Source organism: Lampetra planeri, chromosome 22 (assembly GCF_965212315.1).
Source record: "Lampetra planeri chromosome 22, kcLamPlan1.2.h2, whole genome shotgun sequence".
Taxonomy (NCBI): Eukaryota; Metazoa; Chordata; class Hyperoartia; order Petromyzontiformes; family Petromyzontidae; genus Lampetra; species Lampetra planeri.
The window spans coordinates 13,268,761-13,282,256 of NC_136128.1; the positions used below are offsets into that span (position 1 = coordinate 13,268,761).

The following is a 13,496-nucleotide window of genomic DNA, read 5'->3' on the forward strand; positions in this document are numbered from 1 at the left end:
CGGAGTGTTTGGTGGCACAAACCACCCAGGGGGAGGGCGCTTCGCAGTGAGCGCCTGCGCCGCTATTCAAGCCCCCCCCCCCGTGCACCAGGCGACTAAACACTGCGCAGCAAGCCACACGAGGCTGCACATTAACACAATGCACGCATAATCATGCACAAAGACAAACACACACCCACACAGATACACACACACAAGGCTGCACATTAACACAATGCACGCATAATCATGCACAAAGACAAACACACACGCACACAGATACACACACACACGAGGACAAAGAACACAAGTAATACAAACACTGTACACAGACGCACGTTGAATCGCACGCGCGCGAAAACGAACAAAACGCGCAACAAACCGCCAAGAAACTCGTTAAACAACAATTTACGCTCCGATAACAAACAACGATAACACACACTAACAACGATAACACACACTAACAACGATAACACACACTAACAACGATAACACACACTAACAACGGGCACTAACAACACACACTCACAACACAAACAACGCCCCTAGGCAGATGCACCCACAGGTAAAGACCCCCCCACAGGTAAAGACCCCCCCACAGGTAAAGACCCCCCACAGGTAAAGACCCCCCCCATACAGCCGGGAACACCTCCACACGCGAGTACAAAGACTAATATCCTCCATACAGCCTCAACAGACTGGGGGCAAGTGCTGCGTATACAGTATACACAACTACACACACTCGTAAACTACAATTTCACACGCACACTCATACAACAACAACAACAACCGCCATTCGCCACTAAGTGGCAGTGACGTCACCACGACGACGCTTGTGCCAGGCCAAGTGCACTTTGAGGCCACGTGAAGTGTCGAACGCCCGCTGGCAGGAGGTCACGGGGCAGACCCAGCAGGTGCCACGGGTCGACTGACCGAGATGACCAAGGTGACTGGCTGATGCACCACCTGTGCCCCCGACTGTACCAACTTGCTGTGCTTTAGCCACCCGTCGCTCCGCTCGTTGTTGTGAGCGCCACTCCTCCGCCCTCCGTTGTTGTTGGAGGGCGACTGCCTCCAACTGCCCAGTAGCGTCCTTCACGAGCCTCGTCCACTGAGGCCGATCTTGACACCGCTGATACCAGTCATCGGCAAGTCCACTCAGCTCCACGTCCTCCTGTACCACATCACTCCATCTCTTCTCTAGCCCGTGCCGCGCCCGTTTAGCCCCCTCGATCCGGCCGAACAAAAGCTGTTTAGGCATACGGTGGCTGGGCATGCGGGCTATATAACCCAGCCAACGCAGCCTTGCCTGCCGGAGGAGCTCACCGATGGGAATTTGACCAGATCTTTCAAGGATTTGTGAGCTCCTCACACAATCCAGCCTGGTTAAACCCAGGATGGATCGTAGGCAGGCCAGCCTAAATGTTTCCAACCGGCGAAGATGCTCCATTAGGGGGGTCCACGTTTCGCAAGCGTAGAGAAGGGAGGGAATGACTGTGGCCGAGAAGACCTGAAGCTTCGTGCGGAGCGACAGACCAGGTAGCTTCCACACAGCGTTACGCAACCGATGAAAAGATATTGCCGCTCAACTGATTCGGAGTGAGACCTCTGCTGTTAAACTGGAGCCGGTCATAAGCACACTGCCCAGGTATGGGAAACTCTCCACTCTCTCCACTACTGCCCCATCACCGATTGGGAGTTGTGGGGGTGGAGTGTCCGATGGTACAAAATACCCAGACAGGTGCTTAGTTTTGGTGGGGCTGATGGTAAGGCCCCACCTCTTAGTGGCATGCTCCAGTCTCAGCAGCAGCATCTCCAACTCCTCCTCTGAATGAGCAGCTATTACCAAATCATCGGCATACATAACGTGGTTGACCAATAGGGAGCCATCCCTTGATCGCACCCGAGCATCGATCAGCCTCCCATTATATCTGTACCAAATGGAAATTCCCCCGGTACAGCTATTGAAGGTTTCACAAACTACGTGGTCAAAATAGATGTTAAATCATGTGGGAGCCAGAGGACATCCCTGTCGCACCCCAAGGTGAACAGGGAATGACTCCGACTCCCGGCCATGTAGTTTTACTCAGGCCCGCTCACCATCATGAAGGTCCTTAATGATCATGAGCAGAAGGTCAGGGACTCCGAAAGCACGAAGAACAACCCAGAGCTGAGGCCTACTGATGGTACCATAGGCCTTGACCAGGTCAATAAAGCAGAGATGTAGGTTTTGTTGGAATTCCCTACACCTCTGCTGTAGCAAACGGACAGAAAATATGGCATCTGTGCAGGACCGTCCTTTCCTGAAACCACATTGAGGCTCCGCAAGCCTCTCCTCAGCGTGACTGGCAAGGCGATGTTGAATAATCCTTGCCAGGACCTTTCCTGGCACACTCAGGAGTGAGATGCCCCTGTAGTTGTTACAGTGTGTGCGGTCCCCCTTCTTAAAGAGGAGGACCACAAGGGCATCCTTCCAATCCCGTGGTACCCGTCTAGTGATCCAGACTGTTGTTATGATGTCATGTAGGGCACTCTGTGCACAAACGCCACCCTCCCTCAACATTTCGCTTGGGAGATCATCTCTGCCCGGTGCCTTTCCTGGTCTCAGACTCTGGATCACCTTTAGAACTTCCTCAACAGATGGCACCTCAGCCACCTACGATGTTTTCTATGTCGAGGGATTTCCCCTCCCCCAGGACTTCACAGAAATGCTCAGCAAATCTGCAAACCTGTTTCTAGGGGTCGGAGATTTGATCACCGTTCTTTCCTCTAATGATGGTAATAGGTGTGGCGCTGCAGGTTACTTTTTTGATGGAATTAAAGAGCGATTTGTGATCGCGGGCCATTGAGGCCATCTCCTCAGCAACCCACGACCACCACCCATCCTTGCAGCGCTTCACGGCTCTCCGAACCTCCGAGCGAAGGCTGCGGTAAGCCTCCTCATTCTCCGACGTGGGATGCTGTAGCCGATGAGAGTGGCCCTGTCGCTTTTTCTCAGCCAGCTTGAACACCTCCCTCTGTCAGCCAGGGTCTCTAGGGAGGTCTGAACCGTGTACCCAAAGCAGCCATTGCAGCTGCATGAGCCACAGTCCTAAACCTCGCCCATTTCCCCTCGACATCAGGAGAAGTGGGGGACGATGCCAACTTCAGCCGCAAGCAATGATTAAATTCTCGCTTGCAACTTTCATCAGCTAGCTGAGACCATGCCACTAAGGGTTTGAATGGGGTCCTGGGTGTACACCCACCACCGGAGTGGAAGAATAGCAGGCGCATCTTACGGATGGCAAGTCGATGGTCAATGGGCAGATCAGCTCCACGGTAGGTCCTGGTGTCAAGGACATGGGCCCACATCAGCTGTTCCGTCACTATGTAGTCCAGCAGATGTTCTTGCTTGGACCCGGCATGCATTTATGATGTTGTGTAGATGCGCCGATACCAGAACAGCGTGTTGGTAATTACAAGCCCATAGGCTGCACAAAAATCTAGCAGCCTCCTGCCGTTGTTATTGAACTGATCTGGCCCATGCCTTCCAATCACTCCAGAACAGGTGCCAGCATCATGACCAACTTGGGCATTGAAGTCACCCAACAAGATGACTCTATCCCGAGGGGCCACTTTAGCTAGCACCTGTGACAGGCATCTCACTCATCGGCCTTGGCTGTGTAGTGACTGTGATTATCACTGTGTGGTGCCGGGTGGATAATGTCTTGGCATTATGTGTAGCCCGCTTACTGGGCATAGTACCAGCCCTAGCGGGGCTTGGGTGAGCGATGGTCAGCGCGGAGGCACCACGTACAGTGTGCGGTGCGGGCTCCCGGTGAGGGAGCGAGAGGAAGTGTCAGCCAGCGTTGTGGCATGATACGCTGGTTGACTTGCCGACACGTGACGGGATGATATTGTGGACGGGGGCCGCTGGGCGGTCACGTGGTATAAAAGAGCTCTTGGGGAGCCTTCGGGAAAGAGCTCGAGAGATCTAGGAGGTGGGCAGGGCGAGGGTCGGAGCCAGCCCCAGCCCAGGCCGATTTCACGGGGGCCCCGTGAGGGGCTCGGGGTTCTTCGTGTTGCTGGTGATGAAGATCCACGTCGGGTAAAAGAAGCCTCTAGCCACGCGGTCCGGGACCCAGCTTGTGGTCCGGGCCGGGATAGCGTAGCGTGGCTAGATGAGCATTCAACACCCAAGTGTAAGTTGTGTTATGTTATGTTGAGTTATTGAATAAATAGTGCTGCTCCCAAGACAACATCTGCGACTCAGTTGGACTCACTACACCTGTATCCCTCCACGGATGTTCGTCTTCAGTGGGGGCATAAGTAACTTCGACCACCACTCCTTGCCTCTGGTTGATGGGAAGGCGAGACCAAAGTAGCCTGGGGCTTACAGCTTCCCACACCTCACCGCCACGCTCCCACGCCCCCTTCATTCTTTTGTTCAGAAGAAGAGCCACACCCTGTTGTTTGGCAGTCTCCTGCCCCGAGAAGAGGACTGTCCACCCCTCATGGTGGCAGGAGCGAGAGCCGGTCCACTGGACCTCCTGAATACCAGAGATCCAGGCGGTACCGGTCCACCTCCCGACAGAGGAGTGGCAGCCTCTCCTCCGCAGTGAGCATTCGAACATTCTACGTGGCCACACGTAGTGTTTTTTTATTGTTTCTGGAGGAGCCCCGAGGATAAGGATTCAGTCTCCTGGCTCTGCCAAATGGGGTTTGGCCAGGAGGCATCATAGACGCCTGTCCCCCCAGGGCCTCCGGCACAAGCTTATTAATTAAACATTTCCATCGTGGTTTAGGGGTAATTAATTGAAGGGGTTACCAGCCCCTCGCACCCGTCCAGAGCCCCCTTTTGGCCGCTGTGGTGGTCACAAACGCCATGAGGGGAAAGGCCAATGGGAATTGGCCCGCCCCCCACAGCACTGCCCATGACAGTGTTGCCCATCCGGCTCGACAAGGAGTTAGGGGATTGTTTTGCCGGACACTGAACACACACACACACTCGCACACATACCCTCACACACACACACACACGTGCACGCACGGCACCGCGACTGACCGGCGATGGCGTCCTCAATCTGCTCTTCGCCATCCTCCACCTCGTCGCCCTTCTTCAGGACCAGAGCGAAGAAGACGGCGAAGCCCAGCACCTGTGTGCGAGCCATAGGGTGCGGGCGCACATGGACAGTTGATTGTGGAAGTTTGAGGGGACTGCGTTCAGGAGTGGATCGCAGCCCCATCACGTCAGAGGAGCCGAGCTCGCCTGCTGGAGGCTCAGCCCCCTCGTGAACCCGACTCACAGACACGGTGTGGGAGAAGTGAAACGAGTCCCAGTGCTAGGAGGAGAGGGCGTTTGAGGAGCTGCTTTACTGTGCAGATCACAGCACTTGGACCCTGACTGCAGCTTAAACAGAAGGTGTCGGCATTTGAGAGACAGATGCTGGAAATTTAGTGGCAAGACAAGAGAAGCAATGCAGAAGTCTATAAGAAAACATGGCAGGTGAGTATTTTAGATATGATTTGACAAAAATGGTTGCGCTGGATGGGACGCGTGCAGGATGGGTGAGGGCCCGTTGCCGAAACGGGCATTGAAGCGGTTTCCACGGGTCCAGCGACCAAGGGCCAGGACCTCGCAGCGGGTGGTGGGAGACTGAGAGCAGATCTAGGAGTTCGCCGCCTCTCTACCCTGCAGCAGCAGCAGCTATGAGATGTGGCAGAGGGTAGAATGCGCTGACGAGGAGGTGCGGTGGTGACATGAGCGGCTTTGGCCAGGGTGACACCTGGATCTTGATTTGAAATCGGGATCCGAATTCCACCGGATAAAAATTGTAAGTCATGTCGCCCGCGCTGCACCTTGAGCGGCTGAGTGATGAAGATACTTTGGAAGATGGAGATGCTGGTGGTGAGGAGCCACTCGAGCGAACGCTTGCGGCCATACTGCAGGCCGTAGAGCATGGTGAAGAAGGCCGACACGCCGCTGGTGGCCACCACCAAGGCCCAGCCCACGTAGACGCACCACCAGGGCAGCCCGCCTCGCCTGGGAGGCGTGCCAGCGTGAGGCAACATCCTTCACAGACGCGCACAAAGACAAACATCCCCCGTGTAGCCTTAGACTGTTGGGGCAAATGCTGTTAGCGAGCACCTATGAAGGCCAACATGGCACACAAGGGGGTGGGTGGCCAGCACTCATTTGAGGTGGTGTCGACCTAGGGGAGGCCCGAGATCGGTTCGGATAATCATTACTGTTGTTGGTCATGAGCGGGAATCGAACTCGGGTTGCTGGGTTCGCAGCGCAGCACCCTGATCAGTGTGCCACAGCTCTCCACAGAGGGGTACACACACAGACGCACACGCGCGTATTCAGAAAATACACAATACGCATGTTCATTCAATATACACAACTCACAAAATGGCAGTGATGTCACCACAGAGCTTAGCCAGGCTATGTGCACTTTGACCAGCCTACACACACATGAATTCACGCAACATAGATGCGAATGTTCACGCATATTCATATATACGCAGCTGAAGGTCCGAGGGTCTTCGGCGTTGAGAGTTGTCGCTCTTTGGTTACGACGTGACACCATGTCCTGTGTGACCTTGCTACCCGCATGGGCTGGCAACCAGGGTCGATGTTGTGTGGCTGCTCATGTCACCCAGCGTTAATGCCAACGCAGTGTTGGCATTAATGCTGGGTGACATGAGCAGGTCAGAGCGCTGAGCCGGCACCACTGAACTCCTGAGTTCCAAGTTTCAGCTGCCTGTGATTCAACTGGCTTTTCAAGTTCGGTGAATGCACAAAAAAAATCCACGTTAAATTTGCATTTGCACTTAACATGGCTAAACTGCAGCTAAAATATGTTGACCGTCACGTGATAGACAACAATCTCATATGCAGAGCGAGTGGAAAGAGCTTCCCCCCTACTGTGTGTGGACCAGAGGTCACTTCTTAGAGGTAGCTCGGTGTTATCCTCTTCCACGGGCCGGTCTTCAACACGGAGGGCTGCACCGCTCTGCGTGAGATCCGAAAGGATTCTTGATGCACGATTGGCATGAAATAAATTGGGAGGAAATTGACAAAAATGGAACGAAATATATGCGCTTCCAGAGAGGGCCGGACGCGGTGCTCACGAGGTCCCGGAGGCCGCAGAAGGGGCGGTGGGCCCGGGGCGCCCGGGCAGCACGTCCACCTCCCGCATTGCGTCGCCACGGTAATAGAAGCGCCCGGGCAGCACGTCCACCTCGCGCAGGGCGTTGTCGTAGCGACCGAGCTGCCCGGCCAGGACGTCCACCTCCCGCATCACGTCGCCGTAGCGACCGGCGTCCAGGCCGTGCAGCACGCGCTGCAGATGCACGCACAGCTCCGCCGAGTCGGCGCCCGCACCCTCGCCTGACAAGACAAAGATCCCCCGTATAACCTTACCAGACTGTTGGGGCAAGTGCTGTTCGCGAGCACCTATGAAGACCGGCACGGCACACGAAGGGGTGGGTGCCAGCACCACGCTCTGTCACTCTTGTCTCCTTCGTGGCGATGTTCACACATCCCACCAGGTACAGCTCCCTCTCGTTTTACATGGGGGGGGGGGGGGTGTATTCTTAAAAAAACAGCGTGTAACTCTAAATCCCATAATCAATAAAGTAAATGGTTGGGGTGAGGGAGATCACGCTATCGAACCTCATTCTTGCGTCTACATATTTCACTGGTTACAGTAACATATTTACAATACTACCATACATGTATAAAGATAGCCTATTTAAATAAAGGAAAATAAAGTTTAAATTTTTTTTTAACACATTGAGATTAATTTTTACTTAAAACTTTCGTGACTGCAGGAATTCATATTCTTTGGTTCTTTTGGTAAAGTCACGTAAATAGAAGAAAAATAAGAATACAAAATAAAGTGAATAAAAAAACCACTAATGTAGACTGTAGCCTGGTTTTGAAGCTGGTGAGTGTACTGGCAGTCTATAATGTAGACTGTAGCCTGGTTTTGAAGCTGGTGAGCGTACTGGCAGTCTCGCAGTGCGTTCCGTACACCGTGGCCAACGCGCTGGAACACGTTATTTCAATAACCGTGCATGCATAACAAAAATAAGTGTAAACTAATCTAACGCGCTATTTCTAAATCGCGTTACATAAACGCGCATAAAACGCGAGGCAACTGTACTTATTTGAGGCTGAGTCGACCTAGGGGAGGTCCTGGAACGGTTTAGATAATAATCACTGGTGTTAGCCGTGAGCGGGAATCGAATTTGAGTCGCCAGGTTCGTAGCGCAGCGCGCTAACCACTACACTACACGAGACACACTTACACGATGACTCGCCTACACGACGACTCACATACACAATGACACAAACATCTCATCTTGCAGACCCTTCATGGTCCTGCCACTGCCTCTCCCTTCTCAGTAGGGCGAGTTCTGAATAGCAACACAATCCTGCACGAGGATCTTCACCTTTGATCTTCAGAAGTTATCATGCCCCCGTGTTACAAACAGTCGGAGGGAGCTGACGCTTTCGCCCTCAGTTGGGAGGAGTTTGCGATCGCCCTGCGGCGGTGGGGATCCGCCGGGAGAGACGGTGGAGACCCCGGGCGGGTGCAGCTCTCACACCTGGGGGCGGCAGCTTCTCCAGGGCGAGGCACACCGAGTCCAGGTGCCTGCGCTCCGGGCCATAGAAGTCGCCGTTGGCAGAGGCCGGCGCCCGTGCCGCGTCCGACACCAGCGCCAGCAGCCGAGACACTTCCCCGTCCGCGCCGCAGGGCGGCCCCCCGCGCTCTTCTCCGCGCCGCTCGCGCGCGCCCCGTCCCCGGCCGAGCGGCGCCACGCGCCGCTCCGGCGCCGCCAGCGTCCTCATCTCGAGCCCCGTGAGGCGGCACGCGTCCGACTCGTCCGCCACGGCGGCCGCCACCCTCGGGGCGTCTCGGGGCCACAGCGCCCGCAGCACACGGCGTGCCAGCCTGCGCAGCTCCTGCTCGCGACGCGGAGGGGGGAGGGGAGGCACGGAAGAGCACGCGGCAGCATGCAGGCCACGCTGCCACGGACCCCGAGTCCGGCTCTGGTTATGGGGCTCTCCTCTCACCTGAACGCTCGCGGGTTTGTTGATAGGAGGCTCGGGTTTGGCGGGGAGGGCGGATCGGGCCGGTTGCCTTGGAGACAGGCGGTTGGGTTTGGGGCGCACGTTGCGGAAGAACTGCACGATGAGGAGGTTGATAGGGAACATAAGGATGGAGCTCTCGATGCCGATCATCACTTCTGTCCACGTGATCTCAATCCCACCTGTGACGACATCGCCGACATCACCACCAACACCACTATTACCATCTACATCACCATTACTACCATCATCACCATTACTACCATCATCACCACCACCACCCCCATAATAACATCACAACCATCATGACCATTTTCATCATCACCAAATACAAAAATCCCTTGCTTAGCCTACAATACGCTGTTGGGCCGAACGCTGCCAGCGAGTACCCATTGAGCTGGCTACTTCTGTCTCCCCAGCGCTGGTGTTGACACCACGCCAGGTCCTCTTTCAAGGACGAGTCGACCTACGGCATGTGCGGGACCGGTTCGGATATCGCTTGCCACTGATGTTAGCCGCGGCTGAAACTTGAACTCACGTCACTGAATTTGTACCACAGCGTGCTGACCACTCTGCCACCTCTCCCCAGGCAGAAAAACCCAAAGATCTCCCATATAGCCTTAACAGGCTGTTGGGGCAAGTGCTGTTAGCGAGCATCTATGAAAGCCGGCACGGCACACGAGGGTAATGGTGGCCAGAACCACGCCTGGCACCTTCATCTCCTGAGCGGCGATGTTTTACATCGCACCAGGTACTCATTTGAGGTTGAGTCGACCTAGGTGAGGCCCAGGACCTATTGGTGGCCGTGAGCGGGAATGGAACTCGGGTCACCGGGTTCGTCACACGGTGCGTGGCCGACCACCACCGCGCCACCTCTCCTCATCCACGCAGATCCACGCAGCTGTAGACACGGGGCCCTGTGGGAGTGAGGCGGGGGGAGAGGAACGGTGAGGCGGCTGCTCACCAAGATCGAGTTTGGCATTTGGCGGGCCCGTGGGGACGCCCCAGAACATGATGCTGGTAAGCATGGTGCACAGCAACAAGGACAGGCAGCAGGAGACGCGCTGCACGCAGGTGAAAGGGCTGCGGGGTGGGCGGCTCAGCACGGAGAACCAGAGGTGTCCGTCGCGGAAGTCTCGTGTGGTCTTCTGGTAGAAGAGGTTCCTGGGGAGGCGATGCCAGGGCCGGGGAATTGCACGGTTAATTGGTGTCACCGGCGGGCGAGACCTCACCAGGCAAGGTCACCAACTTTGGTCACCAACGTTGACGAAAGCAATAACATTGAATAATGTGCAGCGATGAAGCAAATATAAATCGGAGCAAAAACAACCGAATACAAATCGGGGCAGACACCACCGTATTACGCAAACAATCTCAAGCAGTACACAAACATCAATCGATGTGACTTTAAATAAATCAATTATTTTACGGCCGTGCACAGTAAAGTTATAGAACAGCAAAATAGATTTAGGGTGATTCCTGCACTGGTGTGTGAACAGGGACACGTGACAAATGCAGCTGCGTGTCAAATATACATGCAGAGGTGATGATGAGATGTGAGGGATGAGGGTGAATGGCGACTAGCATGTGCTTGGAATGGTCAGCGAGGGGTGAGTGTGCAGAGTGGTGAGGGTGAGTGGGGAGCCGTTGGGCGGTGAGCATGAGGTGTGCGCTCCTCGAACTGCGTGCCCACGTGCACACACGTGCCATGTGTACATGCACCGCGTTGGCCACACCACGGGTACGCATACACACGTGTTGCACGCACATGTGTGTGTAAGTATGCGTGTGTGTATGCTTGTGCGTGTATGCTTGTGCGTGTGTGCGTACATGCATGCTGCATGTACGTGCTTGTCTGTGTGCGTACGCGCACTTGTGTAACGTGTGCGTGAGTGTGCGCGTCACCGGAACTGCTTGAGATCCGTGGTGCTCGCCGCTGGGAAGACGCGGTCGAGCGACCCCTCCCCCACGTCGAGTGCGAGCCATGCGTCGCACAGGAAGTGGAATCGCTCTTCCTGCTCCAGGTCCTGCACGACCACGCGACTCACGTACCTGTACGACACGCGGCGTGACACGCGGCACGACACGCGACACGACACGCGGCGTGACACGCGGCACGACACGCGACACGACACGCGGCGTGACACGCGTGTGTACAGAACACGAGACGTGCGTGGGGCGCTGCGTGGTGCGCGTGGCGTGGCGCTCCGTGTGTATTACGTGCGGTGCGCGGTGCGGTACCAGGACGGGTCTTTCCCCGAGTTGTCGTGCCACAAGCGCACGGCCTGCAGCTCCCCGAGCGGCGCCAGCGTCGTGAGCAGGAACGAGTCGACGCCGCCGCGCTCCAGCAACGGCTTGCGCTCGTCCGCCAGCAGGTGCGGCTCGCTCTCCGCGTCGGCGCCGTACAGCGTCAGCGTCACCTGCCCACGCCCGGGTTCGACACCTCGCTCTTCCCCTCCGCCTGCGCACGTGCGCCCGCCTCTACCGACGCGACCGCGCCACCGCCCCGCCGCGCCACCCCCGGCCCCCGCACCTTGGCGGTCGTGCAGGCCCCGCGCCGGTGGCCCGTGTACACCGTGACGAGGTAGCGCTGCCGGGCCTGGGGGTCGTTATCGGCCAGGACGGTCACCTTCACCTGCGACCGACAGCCAGGGGGAGCGTCACTCTCCGGCGAGGGATGCCGCCTGCGCCGCCGCCTGCGCATCAACAAACGCTCCGAGAGGCTGCACGTATCTGCACGTATCTGCACGTATCCGCACGCCGATACTATTGCGGACGTGTGCACGTGCTCGCGCCGCGCATGCACCTTGGCGAGGTCCTGGCGGTCTTTGCGCCGTGCCCACACCACGATGGGGAGGTAGAGGAGCAGCACGGCGGCCACGACGCTCACCACCACTGGGTTCTCCGACACGGTGGCGAAGAGCTCGGCCGTGCGCGACACATCCACCACATTGGGCATCACCAGGAAGCCCGCGCCGAACGACGTCAGGTGAGAGCACAGGCAGTGGGTGAGCGTCGCGGTGGTGAGGGGGCCCACCTGACACACACACAGCGGGTCACGCGGTGCGGTTGCGGTGTATTGTGCCGTGCTGGGGGTAAGCGAGGCGCGGTGTTATCTGGTGAGATGCGATGCGCTCTGGTATGGTGTGGGGTGATGAAGTGGTCCGTGCTGTGACGCAGCGTGGCGTGGGAAGCACCCACTCTGCACCCATCCCCTGCCCAGCGTCGCTGCGTCTCGTGCCAGTAGAGACAGCGAGTGGCGAACGTTCCCACCCAGAACGACGCGTTTCCTGCAAAAAACCACAACAGCAGCAGCCGCCGCGTCAGACAAACCCCATCCAACCCGCACCCCCAAACCACGGCATCCTCCGCACGTTGCCGAGCGGGTCCCCCACCTGTGCCATCGGCGCCGTGCTCTGCCTGCACGTGCTCTGCCTGCACGTGCTCTGCCTGCACGCCCACGTAGTAAGTTCCGGCGCCCGGCAGCTCCTCGGGCTCCACGAGCCACGTGTACTCGGTGCCTGCACGGCGACAGCGGGGAGGGGGGTGCCGGCGCGTGATCCTGCGCCTCACGCGTGCGTGTGTGCACGCGTGTGTGCATGCGCGTGTGTGCATGCGCGTGTGTGCATGCGCGTGTGTGCACGCGTGCGTGTTACTCCTGCCAGCGGGCGTTCGACACTTCACGTGGCCTCAAGGTGCACATGGCCTGGCACAAGCGTCGTGGTGACGTCACCGCCACTTAGTGGCGAATGGCGGTTGTTGTTGTCGCGTTACCCCGCCGTGCCTCACCGCGCGTGTCCACCGACACGCTCAGGTTGTGCCGCCGCTCTGTCGGTTCCTCTCCCTGCGACAGGAAGAGCGCGAGGCGCATCGCCTGCCCGCCCGTCTCCACGGTGACCACCAGCGTGAGGTCGTCCCGCGTCACGTTCACCTGCAGCAGGGTGAGCCGCCCGTCTCCCGGCACCAGCGCACGGCTCGGCTCCGAGGGAGCGGCCTGCGGCAGCATTATCTGCAACGGCGCGAGGGCGAGGCGGACGATGGCACGGGGTTTGAACAACACGAGCGCCGGGGTGACGCGTGCGCGACCGCACGCGTCACCTCGGGGCGTCGTGGGCCGTGACGCGGCCGAGCAATAGCCCAGCCGTTCCGGCGGGCCGCCCCAGTTAATACCGGGGTGTGCATTAACTAAAGCGTATTACCGCTTCCCAGCGGACTTTGAATATCCCGTGACATTGTCGCGAACCCAGGGCTCACACGGCATCTCCCAGAGGCCGCTCGTGAAACTTTCCAAGAGGTGGGACGTCAGTCGTGATATTTTAAACGTTTTAAATTGGTCCTCACGTCAATAAAAAATATTCAACCCGTTTTCTCCGGGGAATATCCACGGCCCATGCTTCGGATTGGCCACTGGCACCTCCCCCCTGCTGTGTGGAGC

At 57.3% G+C, this 13,496-nt stretch overlaps 1 protein-coding gene across 1 annotated transcript in view; it reads right to left on the minus strand.

Moving 5' to 3' along the window:
- The window catches only part of LOC144725093 (polycystin-1-like protein 2), a 41,899-nt gene that overhangs the window by 11,115 nt on the left and 17,288 nt on the right, over positions 1–13,496 (minus strand). The window contains exons 24-36 of the mRNA XM_078604566.1: positions 12,851–13,070; positions 12,457–12,582; positions 12,263–12,351; positions 11,868–12,098; positions 11,595–11,696; positions 11,303–11,481; positions 10,967–11,113; positions 10,026–10,225; positions 9,047–9,243; positions 8,578–8,935; positions 7,096–7,354; positions 5,818–6,031; positions 5,024–5,114 (exon numbers count right to left, since the gene is read on the minus strand). Of these exons, the coding sequence (XP_078460692.1) occupies positions 5,024–5,114; positions 5,818–6,031; positions 7,096–7,354; positions 8,578–8,935; positions 9,047–9,243; positions 10,026–10,225; positions 10,967–11,113; positions 11,303–11,481; positions 11,595–11,696; positions 11,868–12,098; positions 12,263–12,351; positions 12,457–12,582; positions 12,851–13,070 (2,413 nt within the window). The remainder of the gene's footprint in view (positions 1–5,023; positions 5,115–5,817; positions 6,032–7,095; positions 7,355–8,577; positions 8,936–9,046; positions 9,244–10,025; positions 10,226–10,966; positions 11,114–11,302; positions 11,482–11,594; positions 11,697–11,867; positions 12,099–12,262; positions 12,352–12,456; positions 12,583–12,850; positions 13,071–13,496) is intronic.